General features: G+C 41.3%; 1 protein-coding gene across 2 annotated transcripts in view; it reads right to left on the bottom strand.

Annotated features, from left to right (window-relative positions):
- The window catches only part of PGM2L1 (phosphoglucomutase 2 like 1), a 29971-nt gene that overhangs the window by 6669 nt on the left and 2730 nt on the right, over window positions 1-20572 (bottom strand). The window contains exons 2-11 of one of the 2 annotated variants that reach the window (XM_032679357.1): window positions 14559-14726; window positions 9630-9736; window positions 7979-8063; window positions 7269-7352; window positions 5428-5621; window positions 4613-4802; window positions 4300-4397; window positions 3397-3580; window positions 1812-1905; window positions 574-703 (exon numbers count right to left, since the gene is read on the bottom strand). In XM_032679357.1, the coding sequence (XP_032535248.1) occupies window positions 574-703; window positions 1812-1905; window positions 3397-3580; window positions 4300-4397; window positions 4613-4802; window positions 5428-5621; window positions 7269-7352; window positions 7979-8063; window positions 9630-9736; window positions 14559-14726 (1334 nt within the window). The remainder of the gene's footprint in view (window positions 1-573; window positions 704-1811; window positions 1906-3396; window positions 3581-4299; window positions 4398-4612; window positions 4803-5427; window positions 5622-7268; window positions 7353-7978; window positions 8064-9629; window positions 9737-14558; window positions 14727-20572) is intronic. The other variant, XM_032679358.1, reaches the window with a different exon arrangement.

The raw sequence follows: 20572 nt of genomic DNA, 5'->3' as shown, positions 1-20572 counted from the left end.
CACGAATCAAACTACAAAAAACAGTTTGCCCTAGTAGATCCACATGCAAAATGTCACTATTTATTGCAGAAATACAATAGAAAGGGCCTCTTCAGTCCTTGGTATTCACAGAATCCATAGAAATTCATAGATACAGAGTGGTTTGGGTTGGAAGGGATGTTGAAGATCATTCAGTTCCACCCCCTGCCATAGGCAGGGACACCTTCCACTAGCCCAGGTTGCTCCAGCCTGGCCTTGGACACTTCCAAGGATGGGGCAGCCACAGCTTCCCTAGGCAACCTGTGCCAGGGCCTCCCCACCCTCACAGCCAAGAATTCCTTCCCTCAGGCAGTGGGAAGCCATTCCCCCCTTGTCCTGTCCCTCCATCCCTTGTCCAAAGTCCCTCCCCAGCTCTCCTGGAGCCCCACTTTAGGTACAGTGGGATCTGCACTAGTGATGGACTGTAATCCATAATACATCAAAAACCCCAATTTACAATGAGAAAACATTCAGAGGACACATTAAAAATATTTATTAGATTATTCCCACTCTAAAATAGTTAAGTAGAACATACTAATGAAGAATACAACTCACATTTCATATATCTCAACAAGTTTCTGTGCCAGTGTGAGGTTCTGGCCCTCTAGGTACGTTGCCATTTCAGCAATGACCACAGCAGCACTTACACCATCTTTATCCAACACTGATGTGCCACACATAAAGCCTAGAAATAAAAAAAAAAATAAAAATTGATAAATTATTACACTGATTTCCTTGATTAGGTTTTAACCTTTTATCCTGTAAAAGAAAATTGGCCAGTACACATAAGTTGGTTTATTACTGCATATGCAGGGGAAATCTAATTAACTTGGGGGTTATAGGGCTGGAAAGATCCGTGCTGTAGTCAATTAATTCCAGATTGATAACATCTGCTCCCTGGGGAGTTCTGTCATAGTGCAGTGCTAAACAAATACAAATACAGCCATGAACCAGTGCTGCACAAAGCTTCCTTCTTCCTGAAGGGATGCGCCAGCAAGATCCTAACTCCTTATGGTTAAAAGCTTGAATTTTAGGAATAGAACTGGCAGGGACACCCCCCCCTTCAGTGCTGCTTCATTTTCAGATATTCTGAGGGAAATTATTTGCCCCCACATTCTGAGGGAAACTACTGTCCCAGAAAGCTTCCATTTATCCCAAGAAATGGAGAACTCCTACAGCAAACGTTCACTAGACAGTTCTCTACAGGTAAGTGGTGTCTGAAGATCAGCAAAGTGCTCAAGGCAAGGTCAGCAGGAACATTTACACACCTCCATAAGGTATTTAATGCTACTCCTGCCACAGCTGGATCCCTCACATGCTGTTCTGAGGGAGGGGATGGATACAGCTCCCAAAAGAACTGGTGTGATGGGTGGCACAAGTCACCTCCCACTTCCACATGGCCACTGGTAATAAGTCCTCACTGAGAGGACCTGTAAGGTATTAAACTGATTAAGAACAGATCCTGTGCTTTGTCTCAGCTAAGAAGCCACAAAGCAACTGGAGTTTGGTTTTGGAATCTCAGGACTTTCAAACTATAGAACATGTTTGTATCCAAAGCACAACACCAGAATCAGAGGGTCATATGTAAGTTATTTACTATAGTAGTTGGCAAGTTGATTTGAGGAGAGCAAACTATCAGTACCAGTAACTACAAGGAAAAAAATAAAGTACTTTTTGAGTGATTTGTTTCATAACTAAGGTCAGTCCTTTCTAATCACACTCTCCCTCCTCCCTGCCCCCCCCCCCCCCCCCCCCCGGTTCTCAACATTTTACAGGGATATTAACAAGCCTACCAATAGACTCTTCAAATGCAAAGAGAACTTCTTTCCCATTATCCAGGAGATTTTTTACTCTGCTTCCAATCCATTTGAAACCAGGGAGTGTTTCCTAAAACAGGAAAAAAACCCAGTGCTTAAAAAACCCCCTTTTCAATTAAGTTTCAAGTCAAAGAAGGTAAAGCCACTGTTCCTTCACTTCAGACTCAAAAAGCACACAAAGAAAAAAAACCATATTGTGAATTTTGGGGTCAATGGGAAAGTCTGCTGCAGTCAAAATGCTAAAGTTTAAAGACATTTTTCAGATTTTCTTGAAGTAATTTCCCTAAATTTAAATCTAATTAATTGACAAAAAGAATAGAGACAGCAAAGAAACAGTAGACAGGTAATCACTTCAGTTTAGATTATGAATTTAAGGCAAAGAGTTGCTGGATAGCATTTTCCTAGTGGATACTCAACTAGGACATGAGTATCAAATCAAGGAGTAAACGTGTTTGAGAGACTGTGGTTCTCTGAGGTCACATCTTCTGTGGTGCTTATCAGATGAGACAAAGTTATTCAAAAAGAAAAGCTACAGAAATATAAACAACCATTTCAGGTGATGGGAAGGAAAAGCACTGCTTTTTTTTGGTAAGTCACTCAAAAGCAGACAAAAAGCTTAGAAACAGTCTTGATGAGAAGGAAAAGTACAAAGAGGGGAAGTTTTTACAGAAGACTAAGGGGTCCCCAGTCAAATATGTCCCTTTCCAGAAAAAAAGACCAGTATTTTACTGAGATAACGAAATCCACTACAAGGAACTGAGATTCAATCTGATTAAGCTTATCTGGCCAGTCACTCAAAATAGTTTTCACAGTTGCTTTCAATTTTAAATTCCTCATTGTTTGCCAAAATATTTATTCCTATAGCACATAGCTCTTATTAAGACATGGATTAAACAAGACCTGGACTTCTGTATGTTTGTGCTAAGCTTTAAGGCACTTGCTCCTCTTCTGGCAAAGATCCAACAGCCTCAGAAATCAGACTTAATCCTTGAATGTAGGAACTAAAAGAAACTGTCATTCTGTGGGGTATCCATTTTCTTTTTTAGCAAGTTCTTAATGAAGCTACATTAAAGATCTGAATGTAAGAATTCCTGTGTCCATCACAACTTGAAGTAAAACCCAATTAAAAACCCTACTGGGACCTGAAGGAACATTGTGTGACCTCAAAATGCTTATTAAAAATCCATCAGCATTTTGTATTGAACACAGCAGGCTGCACAAGCTTTCATCCTCACACAGAAGAATTTCTCTCTAGGAAAATAACCATGGCAAAGGCATTTATCTGTAATTTAGGTGTTAATCTGTATTGCCTGTTAATGCAGCTTTGCTTAAGTTGATCTCACAGTCTGCAAGCTGTGACATGCACTAAGGATGCTGCAGCAGATGAAATCAGGCTTGTCTCGGTAAAAACATTCTCTGTAGGTTGAAATGCACCAAAATTCCAAGCAAAAAGAGTGGAATTCATTTAGTTCTTATGTCACAAAATCACAGGTGGGGTTTAGACAGGGAACGTGGCAATCAGATCTTACCCTGCCAAGACATCCACAGAACCCAGGCTTACCTCAAAGTGAAATCCCTCTTTAAGGGCAATTGCTCTCAAAATTTTTGAGGAGACTGTGGTGGCCAACATGTAAACATTCCTCACATCAGCATCTTGGGAGCAGTTCTCCTTCCAGCAGGAAAACATCCACCACCCGAACAGAGCCGCCAGCTCGTTGCCAGTGAACACCTTCCAGCAGCCACTGCAGAGAGCAGAGGGAGATGTAAGAGCTCTCCCAGGTTTCCCAGGAGGATCCACTCAGGGGGAAGAGGTTTTCTGCAGCCACTGGGACAAAAGGGATCTGAGCACACCACTGACAAGCTGCTCTAGACAAAGCCACCGGACCAACAGGACTCCACACTCATCACATCCTAAGGATTTACAAGCCCAGAGGATTCTGTCAGCAAAGATACCACAGAGTATCCTCACTGTGAGCCTTCACACAGCTCAGCTCCTCTGGATTTATCCACCAGCAGCAGAGCAGGCTAGAACTGATTTGTACAGAGCAGTCTATGCCATCTATACAGGCAATGCCTGCACAACTCTTACTTACACGGGTAGAATTGGGGCCTGTTAGTGGAAAAAAAAAAATAACTTCTATTCAATATGGACAAGCAGGGAAAAGAAAAAAACCTCACACCCCAACAAAAAGCCCACAACACTTAACTGTGTCAAGGCAGGTTTGCCCAATATAAATAAAAAAACAGTAACAAGGAGATTTTACTGCCTTTAGTAACTACTCAGTTTTCAGTTGAGCTTCATCTGGCCATTTACACCAGCAAGTATTTAATCTAATTTTTGAGTTATTAACTGATTTTATTCAAGATGCAGTTTGAGCTACACCAAAATATGTAACTAGGAGGAAAAACACCCAAATAGCTAAGCCACAAAGAAAAGAAAGAGATAAAAGGTCCCATCACTTACTTTTCCTTCTGTTCTGCCACTGCCAGTCTATCTGCATCTGGATCAGTGGCCACTACTACTTTAGCATTTTCTTTCTCTGCAAGCCTCAGTGACAATTCCTGATGGGAGAAGGAGGGGGTAAAAAATGTAAAAATATAAAATAAGGGCAAATAACCACAGCCTTCCTACTTACATCTAACACAATGAAAGAAAAATCCCATAATGGATTTCCCACTGTATCAATACAGCTGAAAGCCAGGTTCCCCCAGTCCCCTTCCCCATCTTGTTTTTCTCCCCCTCCCCCAGAAATCTGATGAAGTAAAAACAAGAATACCAGCACAGACTCTCCCTCTTCAGGATTGGGGCATTTGACAGTAGAGAAGTCTGGGTCTGGATCTTTTTGCTCAGGTACTGGAATGGGGGGCTGGAAGCCAAAGGCTTTGAAAGCCAACTGCACATAGTCATGTCCAACTCCATGGAAAGAGGTGTGAACAAACTTTAAACTCGTTTGCACGTTTAGCTCCCTGAAGAGGAAAACAAAACTTCTGTAAGATTTTGGTCATTTAACAGGACTATTTCCATGAGGGACAGCAAAAGAAAATGCAGCCCCACTGTGTATTACTCTGCTGCCCTCTGCATTAATTTCAAAGATGGAAGGAGTGAAAAGTGCTTATTTGGACTTTCACTAGAAATTGCTGGTTTGAAGCTTCCCCTGGAAAATGAAGTATTTACCTTCTGCTGAATTGGATTAAAGTCTCCCAAGAATGAACTGCTGATTTCTACATCAAACTCAAGCTCCTCCACCACCTTAAAGATGTTACTCTGGTTCTACTCCACCTGTCATTCATCCTCCTCCTTTTAGTCTTGTTTTCTGCCTCACTTAAACTTGAATTTCCTCACCTCTATTTCATACACCTAGACCACACCTTTACTCTGAATTTCTGCATTTTATTCAGGACTCTTTGAGCATATTCCTATGTATGAAATAGTTTTAGCTTTATCTTCAGCAAAATGGCTTAATCCTAAGGATGGCAATTTTACTAATTTACTGACAGAAGACACTGAAGTCTGTCTGCAGTCAGTTTTCCCACATATAGCCCAGAGCTTACTTAAAAACATAATTTAAGCACATTTTGCTTTATACAATACCTATGATAACAGATCTTTTTCAGGTCCTCCATGTAGCAGTCACATATCTTCTTCAGAGGATCCTGCCTAAGGGGACTGGTGTCCACTAGATTTTCATTCCAAGAGCCATTCCATGGTTCAACACACTCTTCTATACATTTTATAATTTCTTTGTCATGAGGAGAAGTGATCTGTGCTCCATTTTCCCAATAAACCTGATGGAAGTTGAAGGAAAACAAGACAGTTTATTTACAAAAGATTATTAATTTGATAAATTACTTTAACTATAGGACTTCACATGTTTTCTGCTTTTTCAAATGACATATAAAATTCAGCATCTGACTGGCTTGATTCTCAAAAGCCATTTGGAAACACTTAAAATGAACTTTTGAATTCATGATTTCAGTTCTACAATGATAAAACCACCCAGCAAAACCACCTGTTTTAAAAAACAAAGCTGGTATTTAACTATTATGACTGAAAGATCAGGATGTGAGAAACCAGAGCTGGGCATTTACACCTGAGATTGTTGTACAAAGTGTAAGAAAAATGTCACCTTCTCCATGGTCTGGCATTCCTTTGGTAAAAGAAACACGACTTGCTTTTTAACCCAGAGCAGAAGAGATAAGCAGAGTGCCAAGGTATGTGTTTTTCCATAGCTGAACAACTGTAATCTTTCAGCTGGGAACACTATCAAACCCTGAACTATGAGTCTTTGCTGAAGAATTATTTAGATGCCAGTTTTCCCACACTTGGCGGAGTTCACAGTGCAGACTTTCTGCTCAGAGAATCTGCCTCTGTTTTCTTGTCAGTTTGTCACATTTGGTTCAAATTGTCCAGAACCTGCTGAATTCACAGAATTGTGAAAGATGAAACAGTTCTTGCAAAAGACCAGGAAAACCCACAGTATCCTGGCAAAAGTGCTGTGTACCAGACATACACATAAAAGCTTCTTGAGAAATGAAGCACCTGGAAAACTGATGTGGCTGCTTTCCTTATTCTGAGCAAAAGCAAGGGCTGGTCCAGTTCTTTACAACTTGTTCCAGGGAAGACAAGCGCAAGAGTTCTCCCTGTGCACAGGAGGATTGGCTTTCCCAACTTTGCCATCACTCACTGACCTGTTATGAAGCTTCTGGAGCGCTCAGTTTAGTTAAACTTGAGAGTTTAGTTCAGACTCTATAAAATTTGGAAATTAAATACTTTGTTACAATAGTGCATGAGCAGCACTTGCTGTTGTGGATGGTATTGCTGCCCCCAGCTTTCAAAGCGAAGCCACTCACACCTCCAACACCCAGACAAACACCCTGACAGGGAACAGCACATTAAGTTTTATTAGTCAACTTTCAAACTGTTCCCATCTTCAGCACAGTCACACTGTGTGCACTAATTCACCTCAGTTCTAGCTTAGTTTTAAACTAACTTTTTACTTCTAAGAAGTGAAAACAAGTTGCTGAAGCATTTCTTCAGCTGCTGATCAGGCTCCAGGGAACGTCACAACAGATTTTGCTCACCACACACAGCCAGTATGGTCTCATGTTCTCACTGCAGGACAGTAGTTCAGGTTATAGAAGGATGAATTATTTGAAATAATTTATCTCCTAATGCACACCCACGTGTGCTCCCAAAAAAGCTTCTATGTTGAAGGTGGGGAGGCCCTGGCACAGGTTGCCCAGAGAAGGTGTGGCTGCCCCTGGATCCCTGGAAGTGTCTAAAGCCAGGCTGGAACCTGGTCTAAGGGGAAGGTGTCCCTGCCCATGGCAGGGGTTGGAATGAGATGATCTTCAAGGTCTTTTCCAACCCAAACCATTCTGTGGTTCCACAACAAGCCAAAATGGGAATACTGGAACTTCAGAAGCTTTCACCTTGTATCCATTGTCCTCCTTCCTGTTGTGGGATGCTGTGATCATCACTCCAGCCACAGCTCCGAGCTGCTGCACCGCATAGGGCTACAAAGGAAACCCAGAAATGTCCATTTACCCAAGAGTTCTGTCACATACATCATATTAGGACAGTTATGCAACAGGATGCTACAGAAGTGGCTTTTCATGTTGCACCAGCTTATCTGGAAAATGTATAAATGAACACTCATCACTGTCTCCTGTAGCCAGTAACAAAAGCTTGTCCTATTCTGCTGCATGAAAACATTATTCTTTTTATCAGTTACATAAATGCAATAGTTAACTGGCCAACTAAAATCTATACTCAGACTACATGAGCACTTCAGAGAAACAGGCTGAAGCAGAAAGAAGGAATTCACCAAAAGGCTTAAAAAACAAATTAAAGGTATTCCCAGCATTTCAGTCCTCGCCTCAAAACAAGATCCACACCTTGAGGTGTTTTAAACGAGGATTTTAAAACCCTGCAAGGAAAAGCTGCTGTGACTAGAAGAGAGAGCTCTGTTCTGAGATATTAAAAGCAGAGGCACAGAAGAATTCAGTGATATTTTTACAGCCTCCTTGAAGGGCCAAGTACACTGAACAGCCTCTATTTTTCCATTTAAATAACAATTTAGGAGGCAAATTGCTGGTTCACGTTTTTAGTAAACTCAAATATGGAAGAGAAGGTGACTCACCACAAAGGGTGTGGGGACATAGGTAGAGAAGAAGTACACAGGTACATCTTTGGCCAGCAGCACTGCTGCAGTGAGCTTTGCAAGCCTAACAACAGGAAAACCAAAATATTCAGTCAATCCAACTCCCCACAGCAATGCAGTAACCTGATGGCATTCCTGTCACCTCCAGACAATTGTTTCTCCAATCCCTCCATTGCTTTTTGGCTTAATCTTCAGTCTATCACCCACATAAACCAGTGATACCGAACACAAAGATACAGAACCTACTGGAGGGACACTTGTCCTTCAGTCAAGGAGAGAATCAACTTCCCAGAAAGTCTGAAGGACCAGATGTCTGCAACAGCAGGTTTGGAAAAGGATTCTGTATCCCACACAATGCTTGTTCAGCAGCTTCAGACAATATCCATGAAACCTATTCCTAAAATATCCATCTGCAAAGCAACTCACTCCTGTTCCAAAATGTTTAGAAATAGGAACAGCACCCATGGTTTTAAACCTTGCCTTTACTATAAGCTGGAAAAAGTGCTGGAAAAGCACTGCTCCCATTGGAAACCCCCTTTCTGGGGAGGTTCTGTTTGATTTCAGCACTGCTGTCACTGTGTGTCACCCCAAGGGGACAAAAGAAACACACAGTTGAGAACTGACCCTTGGACAGGTTTGAATTCCAGGTTTTGTGTGGCTAAAAAGGAATGTTATTCTTACACTTCCCCATTTTTAAGCTGTGCATAAACCTTCACAATTTGGATTTGCAAACACTGTAACAGGTGAGTTTAAACCCCTTAAGCCAAAGCCTGGTGGATAACAGGCCACACACAGAGGCCTAAGGGAAAGGAGAGGCTCAATTCCAGGGAAAGGAGAAACTCTTGGAAGACAGTCACTACACTCTGTGCTCTGTCATACCAAGAACTTTTACATCCCCAAAATACGCAGTGGTGACAAAGATAATATTAAAAAAGAGAAACAACTTCGTTAATTATTGTAGTTAATTGCTGTAACTAACTACTCATTACCTAAATACTAATTAGCTAACTAATTAGGTTGGGTTTTTGTAAGGAATGCTATTATCACATGTTTTTTGCTCCTGGAATAACAAGGGATTAAGATTCCTCATAGAACTCAGAAAGTTCTCTCCCCTTTTGTTACAAAGGGCACAATTTGACATCACTGAAATTTAAATTTTAAGCATTCCTGGTCAAATATTCCCAAAGTGAAAATACACTGGATTACAGGATTACTGGCTGCAGGTGGAATTTTTTTCCCCCCAAACAAGCTTAAATCAGGTGCAAAATACAAAAGAATGACAGTGTTAGAAGCACATTAACACTTATTGATTTCAAGTTAAATGTTAATATTCTGAATTTACCTTCATATTCAAATTTTTCTCCAGGCTTATCAACTTCAACATCTGCCTCATGTTCTTGTGCACTTACACTTGTAAATTCTTTGGAGTGAGCAGCCTTACACTCCACATTTCTGGCAAACTGGTACTACCTATAAAGAATTTATTTCCAGCCTCTCCTCACTGCTATTTAAATGGACTAAAGAAGGGGGAAGAGAGTGCCCAGTTCATCACAAAAAATGCTGATAGAACAGAAAGCATTCAAAGCCACAATTTCATTTCTAGTCTTGCAAATGTAATCAATACTCATACTTCTTACTGCTGCAGTTGCTGGTGACCTGACCTCGTGTGTCATATCCAACAACAAAGCCTCTCTGCTTAAAGTCTGAAAAATTCCTCTCAAGATACTTGTAGATCCCCTGGAAAGAAAAAAAAAAAGGAAAAATAAGAATTAGCACACAAACATTAAAAATGATCTTTCACAGAAGATGGATAATGTCAGTAGGCAAAATACAGTTCAAAAACCTCAATAATGATATTCACAAGAGCAGCAGTGATTTTTCCCCAGTGTTCACTGAAAGAAAGCAACCAGAGAAACAGCTGTGGGAAATAAAAGTGGTACAACAGTAAATCCTCAGGCAGCAAACGCTTATTTGCAATTCATACTGTGCTTTTATTTATTCAAATTATGTTCTTAAAGGCTCAATTGACAAAAAAAAATAAACCCATTTTTTGGGAGTTCATCCACTCAGCCAATATAAGGTTTGTGCCAGTCTGGTCTTTATTCTTGAGCTCACAGCACAAGTCAAGACAGCTTTTCAACACTGTTTCCAAAGTGTTAGTCCTAAATTTGCCTTAAAAATCATGGAATGGTTTGCACTGGAAGGGACTTTTAAAGATCTTGTGCTCCAGTTTCACCTCCCCTGTGGCCTCAACAGCCATTCACCCCCCACTTAGAGTCTCTCTGGAGATCCATCACGGAAACAACCCAGGGCAGATCAGCAGTTTTAGACAAAAAGATGGAAGCACTATTGTTAATGGAAGTTTCCAGAGGCTACAGTTCACTACAGTCAGACAACAGCACTGGGAACTTAACCCTAAAAACACTGCCTTTCACAGGGTACAAGTTGTCTCTTGGTGGCAGTAAGGGTGTTTCATACTAGAATTCAACAGATTTCCCCCCCCCCCCCCCAGTATTAAATGCAATTCTTTGAGATGTTTTTATCTGGATCTGACTCTCCCTCAGCTGCTCCTGGTGCTCCAGACTGTTCCCCAGCTCCGTTCCCTTCCCTGGACTCTAAAAGGATGCATTTCAAAGCATGACCAAAGGAGTACTGGCATCTCTGGAGAATTGTTTCAGCTGCAGATGTTGAGAGATTCACAGAGAGAAAAAGCTTTAAAATAAAGATAAAAACTCTAAAAGAAATAAAATTTTTGAATAGTGACAGGACTGGAGGGTGTGCTATGGCACAACCACCAGCCCAAGTCACACAGAGGAATGGGGAAAACATGTTTAAATTTGAGTTGAACACACTGAATAACATGTAGAGAAATGAACAGCAGATTTCTTATCAACAGATCCCTTGTTTAGACTCCCAATACCTGGATGTCAGAGCACACCTGCAGAATTTTGTCTGAACTAGTCCCTCAAACATCAAGAACTGCATAAAAAGACAATTTATGGAAGAAACAGGATTTTAGACAAACCGGTCCTAGTTAGAAACAGTAAACAAGGGCATATAAAGTATTCAGAAGCAGCACAGACAGAGTTGAGACAGAACAATTAATACTCCTGTCCACAGTCAGTGCATTACAAACCACTCTGGACAAATGGAAAGCTGCTGCACGTGGTTTCTATTTCACATCAAACCCCCAGGGGCTTTCCCCCTGGAACTTTCTAGCAAGTCTGGGCACCTCAAGGATTCTGTACATCCAATGTGTTCCTCACCCCTCCCTTACTTCCCAACAACCACCACCAGAGCTCATTTGGGTTTTTGGCTCTCAGGCCCACACCCTCATGCTGCTCCCAGCTTTCCATTCCCTCATTCCTCGAACACAGAGGAATGGATTTGTTTTTGTTGTAAAGGAATAGCCTGTGCTGTTCTTTTCAGCAGATTAGATCTTCTGTATTTTCTCATCCCTGGAATTTCTGCCCAAGCATTTTTGGCAGCTATTTGGTGCCACCACAATCCAGGTAACACTCTCAAGGCCGAGGTAAGATTTTTCCTAGGAAATCCTCTTAAACCAGCTTCTCTGTTTGATAGGAATCAAAGATTCCATGTGAATAAACCCAGGAATGTCTTTACTTTCTGCCAAGGAGCAGTTTGCTTAAAATTAACAAAATCCCTTAAGCTCAGCCAGAGATCCCACAGCTAAAGTTAACCCAGTCCTACTGGACTAGTTTACTATCCAAATACCTCTATTAAAGCTGCAGGAAATAAAAGTAAATAAGTAAATGTCAGTGAGAGGGAGTGTAGAGTCTCTCCACTGTTTGAACCCTCCACTGGAGTTCACACCATCCTCCCTTTCCCTGAGGGCACTGAGTAACTCCAATACCTCTGGGGATAAGTCCTCTCTTGAATAAGTTTCTCAGTGTAAAGAATCTGTTTCCTTTTAACAAGACTCAGGTTTTGACAGTGTCCCTTGTTATTAAGTTCCTAATATTTCTAAATGAGAACCATGTGCATCTTGTGGTGATAAGAGACACACAAGTGTGTTACCCCCTCAGATCTAAACCAAAATTCACTGGAGTATCACAATTCCCCATCCCACTGCACAGTTCAGGTGATTTCCAGATATAAAATCCATGGAAAACAACAGGTGTGCATCTACAGCCATGTTTTAATTAATCCTCTTGCGAGCCCAGTCCCTTATGCTCAAGTGCAAAAGAAGTGAGGGAAAAGCGATGCTGTCAATGAGATGAAAAGATTTCTGCTTGGTGAAATCAAGAGAGCTACCAACAGCTTCATGAAATCCTGTATTTACAGTTTTTCAACTATTACCCTTAGGTTTGCTTTTACAGCAACAGGAATCTCCTTGTGCAAAGGTGGTTTTGTCACTGTGGAAGCCAGTGAAAGGTTTCTTACCCATTAATAAAACCATCTGAACATTATTAAAAAGCACAAAAGAAGCAATACTTGAGCAGGAAAATTAGGGCTTTACATGCAGGTTATGTACCTACAGTTTTCAGGAGAGTCCAAAACAGCTGCTGGATATTCTGTACCTTCCTGGACCTGACTTTTCATAATATCACTATAATCAAATCAACATCAAATGAAGGGCACAGCATATGATTATGGGTGTGAATTCACTACAGTTTCTTTTAATTGAAGGAAATGTTAATTATACTCAAGTCTGCTGTTTGGCCATTTATCTCTGTCCCCGGTAAAGACAAATACAGATAGGGCTGCCCATTTTCAAACTAAGCTCAGCAAAACTGTTCCTGCTATTAAACTTCTGACACAGAGTGCTCAAACAAAGACTAAACCCTACACAGTTTACCTCAAAACCAAGTTCTAATCCACTTCCCAGAGGCTGCTTTTCCTAACTTGATATCTGGCTTCAATAAACAACTAAAAATAGCAGCTCTACAGAGGGAGTGAACAGACACAAACCCAGTCTGCTGCTCTCAAAAAAACAGTAATTCCCATGAAACTGAGCTTGCCCTCCCACTCCCTGCCAGGCAAAGGGAAACTTTTCCCTTTCTGCCAAGAATGTGGATCAGTCAGCAGAGCCACGCTCGGCCACGCTCCCGGGAGCCCAGGAGCACAAAGGCACCACAAGCTCCAAATCCAACAGGCTGCACAGGCCAAGGAGTAAAAGGACTCTTACAAAACTTCCTCTGCATGAGTAAGAGGTTTACTCTGCTTCAAAGAAAAGTGGACTTGTTTACATCAGCCCAGCTACTTTTAACCGTTCCACCACCGGTGACAAAATGATAGTTTTTAAACTGCTTTTTTTTCCTTAATCTCTTCAGTTTGTTCCCACTGCATCCACAGGGACCACCTGGGTCACAGCAGTAAGTTTTGATCGTACTATTAGAGCATTTCTGAATGGCAGATGAGTTTGGCAGGACCTTCTGGTTGTAAATCAACTGAAACAGCTCTTCAAAAGAACCTAAACCATGGTTCAGGGCAGTGAGGAGTCTCTCCCACCACTCTACCCCTCGTGGCAATGATACCAGTCACGACTCCACAGCTGCCTCTATATCCAGATCTTCAACTCCATGCACCACCAGTTCTTTTGCACCAGCACCAAGCAGAGCCTGACCCCTGGCAGAAGAGCAGGAATTAGGGCTGAAGCCTCCCTGGACAGAGCTCTACCCCACGAGAGTATCAAACTATCAAAAGGGCAGCGGCTTGGTTTAACCCCGGGCAAGAGCTGTGTCTGAGTTCCAAGATCTCCCTATCTATTCAAATCAAGAAGTCCATCCCAAAATACTCTACTCCAAAATTCAAAGAACTAGTCCTCAAAGAGATCACATGACAATGTTTTCCTGGAAAAAAAATTCCATCATATCTGTAACCCAATGCACAAATATTAAATCACCGATAAATTAGGAATCACCAACACCTCCAATCCAACATGTAACACTAGATTTGTAGTTTGAGACCTTTAAAGTTCATATCTTAAATTACTTTCTTGTCTACTTTAAAAGAGTAGAAACAGCCACATGCAAAGCTACAGTAACACCAGGCCACTTAACCAACAACTATCTAACCCAGCTGGTGGGAAGCATAACCAGTAATACTGGAAAGATTCCCCAAAAGCTAAACAATTCCCAATACAGATCTTCAGTCAGCCTACTTTGCTTTTTCATCTTAATTCCTCTGTATTTGTTCAGTAAAATCTGCAATTTTTGTGTGGTTATTCACAACTGGGGCTAAAAATGAAAGACAAGGTTTATTTGGGGGTGGCTTTGCTTTTTGGGCTTTTCTTGTTGCTTTTTCATTTAGCTTTTTAAAATATGACAGCTAATGATTTCCAACTACAGAGCAGTTTAGCAGACTAACTACTGGCCAAATTCCAGTGATTAGAAGTGATTAGAACTACCTCCTAGAATATGCAGTTAAACCTCCTCAAGCTACTTAATTCCCTTTCAGCACTAAACACTTCACATGCTACCACCCAGCTGTTGAACAGCTGCTGTATTCCAGCCTCTGCTTGTGTTCCAGTGGGACGCTGGGACCAAACCCTTCCTGAGAAGCCACTGAGCCCTCTCCCAACACGTGTCCAGCTCACCTGTGTTGACTGGATCACTGTGAGGTCGTTGATGTAGCAGAATCCTGCTCCCATGGCCGAGCGGAGCCCGGCGGTGCCGAAGCTCAGCCGGCAGCACAGACGATCCCGTAGCTCCTTGTGCTTCCCATCCTGCAACAAGCTCTCAATCTGTTCCTTTGTTTTCTGATTCTGCAAAAGAAGATTAAGGCTTTCATTTAGTGCTTAAATCAGGAACTGAACTATATGCACTCCTTGGTTTTAGGTAATTCCAAGTGCAAGTTCTTCCTATCGTATAAAATACCTGTGCACCAACTGGCCTTCACTCCACTCATTTTTATCGCATTCCCTTTCCCATCTCATCCTTATTAATAAAAGATTCCAGAGCTCTTGCTCTGGAAACTGATATGTTTGTCTGGTCATTAATAGACCTTCCAGCTACACAAAGCCTGTGAGTGGCAAGCACAGAGACTTTGGAACCGGTTTTTCCAAGGTGGATAACGCAATTCAATCTTTCATCTGTGCTGCTGGAAGACAGACAAATCTGAGCTGCAGAGCAATGTTTCCTTCCTCCCCACCCACAGGAAAAGTCTGTGAAGAGGTACAGTAAAATCATGGTATTACAGGATTGTTTGGTCTGGGAGGGAATTTAAGGATCATCCATTTCCACCCTTGTGCCACAGGCAGGGACACCTTCCACCACACCACAATTGCTCCAAGCCCCATTCCGCTCTACACAGGATGGATTCTTATCCAGTGATCCCTCTGTTCATTCAGGCTTTTCCTAAATTTCCATAACAGCTAAAAAATTCCAAGTGTACAAACTGCACATTGTACACATCCAACTATTTGTTCTCCATAGTTATTAAAGCAATATTGAACTCACTCGATCACCAGAAAACCCACACCCAGCTCGGACAAGACACTTCCCAGATCCTACACACACAGTGTAGGAGGAGGCAATAGATACACAGCTGGAAAAAAAAAAATTACTCCAGAAGTATAAAACACAGCTCAGGTGGCACAAGTGCTTCTCCAAAGCAGGGTCCCAAGGAAGGGTTAAAAAAGGCAAATGGAATCTGCAGGGCAAGAATGAAGCACCTCTGACATTTAAAGTAGAGGTCAGCCAGCTCCAGCAGCACCAGGACATACAGCTCTGCACAGAGAGGGGGAACTTCTTCAGGAGGTTTGGGAAAATGCTGGGAAAAGCACAGAGATAGGAGCTGCACACACTCACCAGGAGAAAAAAACACACAGTAAAGCTCGTTGAAAAATCTGAAATTATTTCTGCAGCTTGGTAACAGATCCTGAACACCAGATATGTGAATTTAAGATAAATCTTCATTCTTTTGTGCCTTAAAATAAAAGCCATTATTGTCCGTGCTCTTGGATGGTTCAGCAACTAAAGCAAAACACTGCTAGCAACACAGCTAAAGCCAGGCCTAAAAAGAAACCAAAACAATGGGGCACAACAAATATTGAACCACAGGAGTGAAGGTTTCTCTTTTAGCTGCTCACAGGCAGCCAACCAGAAAACAAGTGACTGACCTGAAAAGAGTCTAAGTAATGAAAAACCTCATTTCACACTATCGTATTACATGGTTTTGCTTTAAAATCAGGTTATTAAATTACACAGCATCTTTGATAGCTTTTCAGGATACGCTGCACTGCTTCCCTGTAAAAACAGAATAAAAATTGCACATTGCAGACTTTATGGAGCTTTGCAAAACTGAGGCAAGACCTCCCTGAAGCAACAAAGCACAAAGGTTTATTTTACAAATAGATTAAAAAGCATTTTTGAGTGAAGCTATTCCATTTATTTCCTAAAGAATAAAAATGAGCCAGCCAAAATAGCACCCAAATAACATTTTAATTTCCTCAGTTAAGCTAAAGTTTGATAAAAAGAAAAGGAAAAAAATAAAATGACAGGTGAAAACCTCCAATCTTTCCATAGATGATCTGAAACTCCCAGGCCAACAGGAAGAGGGCATTTTACAAGATTTGGCATAAATTCAGATGCATTGATGATCAGTGACATGCTCTGGGTTACACATTCAGTAGCACTGGAAGCCCGACCTCCAGACAGGTTATCCTAACCTGGCACAATCCCTACGGCTTTTACTCTTCCCAGCTTGTCTTTTTTATTCCAAGTTGGAGTTTCAAAGCCCATTGGCTTAGTTTCTTGCAACATCCTGCCTGGGTATGAGCAGCATTTAGCACCCTGGGAATTTTGAAAACAGCTTCCACTGTTGACATTTAACCCGATTGCAAATCCGGGGAGGAAAAAAAAAAAAACAAAACCACAAACAAAGCAGGATTTTTTGCTTGTTTGCTTTGCAGTTATAAAATCAAGTCATAAAACTGAAGGTCTCACAGTGGCTTTTATGAGGGTTCATTTTTCTGAGTGCAATAGCCGATGGAATCACTCAGGCTGGAAAAGCCCTCTAAGATGATGGAGTCCAACCATGGACAACCAAGGCCTCCACTGCCCCACGTCCCCAAGTGCCACATCCACACAGCTTTTAAATCCCTCCAGGGATAGGGACTCCACCCCTGCCTTGGGCAGGGCAACCCTTCTGTGGAAGAAACTTCCCCTAATATCCAACATAAACCTCCCCTGGCACAACTTGAGGCTGTTCCCTCTTCTCCTGTTACTTGGGTAAGCAAAAGAAGTTCCTTAGAGATTTTAGACTCCAATCCTTGGACGACTTTTAATATCCTTAAAAAAAAAAAAACCAACCACCTATATCTTCCTGTCTTAAGCAAAAATAAACTAGGCTGTTGGATACAAAAATAGTTATTCCTTAAAAATAAAAAAGCAATGCTCTAAGATGCCCCTGAATCCCCAGTGGCTCCAACAAAGCAACTTAAATTCTCATGGATTGAGTGGTCTGAAGAGTAAACAGGTTTTTTGGGAGACACAGACCCTTCAAAGCCCTGAGTCCCACACTGCTACTGGTTTTCCAAGGATTTTTTACTGGTGGAAAAAGCATCTGGCAGAGAGCAGGGTCCTTGGAGTCCACAGGGACCAGGCTTCCAAAGGGGAAAAGAGAAGGGAAGAGGGAGGCTCTGCTGCTATATAGTTTCCCAAGAACCTGCCCAGAGCTCCCACAGCACAGGGACCCCCCGCACACACACATTATAAATACAAATGTAAGAGAACACACAAACAGAAATATACATAGCAATAGATAAAACTATTTTTAAGTATGTATAGTTCTATATATATTGATTTTAGTAATAACAATATTCATATATATCAATATATATGTACAAATATATAAAGGCATCTACAAGTAGCTACAGGTATGTGTAACTATAAATGTATATAAAAATACATGTAAATATGCAAACAATATACAAGTAAACATAAATGAATGTATAAATATGTATATATCTATATATGAATGTATAAACACAAAATTATAATATAAATATGTGTAGATATAAGATATAAATACATTAAAATATTATAATATTATATATGTATATATTTATAATATTTATATCACAGAATCTGTTGAGTTGGAAGGGACCCACAGGGATCATCAAGTCCAACCCCTGGCCCTGCACAGGATCATCCCCAAGAATCACACCGTATGCCCAAGAGTATTAAATATATATATCAAAAATATATAAAATATATTAAAAATTAAAAATCTGAATAAATAAAAATGATACATATCTATAAAGATACACCTATAAAGGTCAGTGGGAGGACAAGGCAGCAATCAAGAGCCAACAGATACCATCCCTCCTGCTCCCAGAGCACAGGGGGTCCTGCCCTTGCCTGTGCAAGGAGGTGGCAGATAAGGGGACAGGGGCAGGAGGGCCCTGGGAGGAGCTCATGGTACCTGACCATGCCCTGCTGGGGCCAGAAAAGGGACAGGGAGGGATAGAGGGGCCTTTGGCTGGGGTTTGGACTAGAGGTGGCTTTGTGGCTGTGGCTCTGACAGGGGATTCCTCCTCCTCAAGCACAGCCTGTCCTCGCTGGATTTACCCGGGTGTCTCTCACTGCTGGTGGTCCTTTCCCCAGCCCTGGACTCTCCCCCTCAGTAGCAGCTCTGCCCTCACCTAATTCCCAACCTGGCAGCACCCAAAACATGCTGTGAGTGCCCTCAGACACCTCAACCCACCACTTCAGGATGTAAACTCGTTAAACATCTCTAATTTTTCAGTAGCTTTGAGGCCATTCAACACCTGGGACGTGAAGAGCAACCAGAGCCCAGGCAATGTTTTCCCATCCCATTCCAAGCAGACTTTCACTCACACAAATACCAGAAATAAAAGACAGTTCTGTATCATGTTTTTCCTGTAAAATTATTCCTCTAATACATACACAAGAAGTCAGCGCTGCCTCCCCATAAAATGTGGTTTTGCCAGCTACCTGGGCTGCTCCTGACTCCAGTTCTCAGACAGGAACTTTACAAAGCCTATTTCAGTGGTGCTCCAGAGTTAAATTTGGAAGGAGCTATTAAGGCTTCTAAAAAGAAGGAAGGGGGCTGAGCCTGCCGGCAATGTCAGATATACTTTAAGCAACTACTTATAAAAATTTACTGCCAGAATCGGAATCACGACCTGTAGAAGACCAACATAACTGCTGAGGTTCTGCAACATCAACACTCTTCAGAAAGGTTGGAGGTTTCATTAAAAAAAAATAAATATATTCTCTACCAAATTCAGTGTTATGCTCCTACAATTTCAATTTTTCACTTGCCTTCTGAGGCAGAAGCACACTTTTTTTTTTGTAGCTCATCAGGATACAAAACTGGAAACAACTGGAGAATTAAAGTCAAGGGCATCAGCTGAGTATTTCTTACAGGTTCTTTCACTCCCAATCACATTAATCCTGTGTACTTAGTGCCAGAGTTAGGTTTCACAGCTAATACCCTGTCAAAATAAGTGGCAATTCCCTACCCTCAGCCGTCATCATTTTTTATTTTGCAGGCACTTTTAGCCCAGGAGAAGGGAAAAATGGTCTCAAGTTTGCTTAGAATTCAGTAAATTTGACAGCCACAAATTAAGTGCATCAAGCTTTGCCAGCCTTTGGTTTTTAAGCAGCAATTAAGCTTTTTTTTTTCCAAATAAAATCAGGTTCAGTCCCTCAGAACACACCAGAGTATCTGTAGGAATTCCTAGCGCAGAGAAAGGGAACATTACCCATAGCATAGCTAATCACCTTAATTACAGTTAAGACCAGCAGTGGCACCTGCATCGAGTTGTCATTTATAATATCTCTTAGAAACTGTATGTTCTCATTTCTTGTTAAGAAAGAAGTGTTTTTCTAGTGAGCAACCTCGCCACCATTTTTATGGGAAAATCAGTTAAGTAACTGCACTATTTCTTATCTTAGCCCAACACAAACCGAGAAACAAACAAAAAAACCAAACCTCTTAGAACTGCCTTTTTTTACACTCATTTCCACACTCTTTAACTAAACTAGACTGAAAATATACAAGGGAAGTCTTAATGCTCAAGTCTTGTTTCTAATACCTGAAAGTCAGTTGTAGAAACACTGACCAGGGATGCCCTTTCCTGCCTCCACAGTTTATTTATCACTTTATTTATCAACCAATATAGACAACAATGCCACCAAGTGCAAGTTCCAAGACTATCCCGATGGATTTCAGGGAGTTTAATGTCTTACGAAAGGTACTAAAGCACAAAATTTGTGTTATTTCAGAGCTCACCCCATTCCAAGTTGCTCTCAGTAACATCGGTTGTGCCAACAAGTTTCTGACCCAGTCAGTCAAAATCAGCTATTTCAGTAATTCATAACTTTATCTTTTATGTTTTAACATTAGAACCTGCAGTGTACACATGTAGTTACAATGGATTTTTCAGGGGCCCATTCCTAGACTTGATTTTCCCATTTCTACTCTTAAAAACTTGACTTAAAAATCTTACTAAGGAAAAACACTACAAATCAAATGACTGGAGGAAGTTACTGGTCTAACACACAAGTCCATTTCCTGTTGAAAGGCATCTCAAAAGCCACAAAAAATGAAAGAACACTGAGAGACACCCCAAAAGCACCC

Source organism: Chiroxiphia lanceolata, chromosome 2, assembly GCF_009829145.1.
Source record: "Chiroxiphia lanceolata isolate bChiLan1 chromosome 2, bChiLan1.pri, whole genome shotgun sequence".
In the NCBI taxonomy this organism is placed as follows: Eukaryota; Metazoa; Chordata; class Aves; order Passeriformes; family Pipridae; genus Chiroxiphia; species Chiroxiphia lanceolata.
The sequence above is the reverse complement of the archived record's forward strand: the minus strand, read 5'-3'. Positions and strand labels throughout refer to the sequence as shown.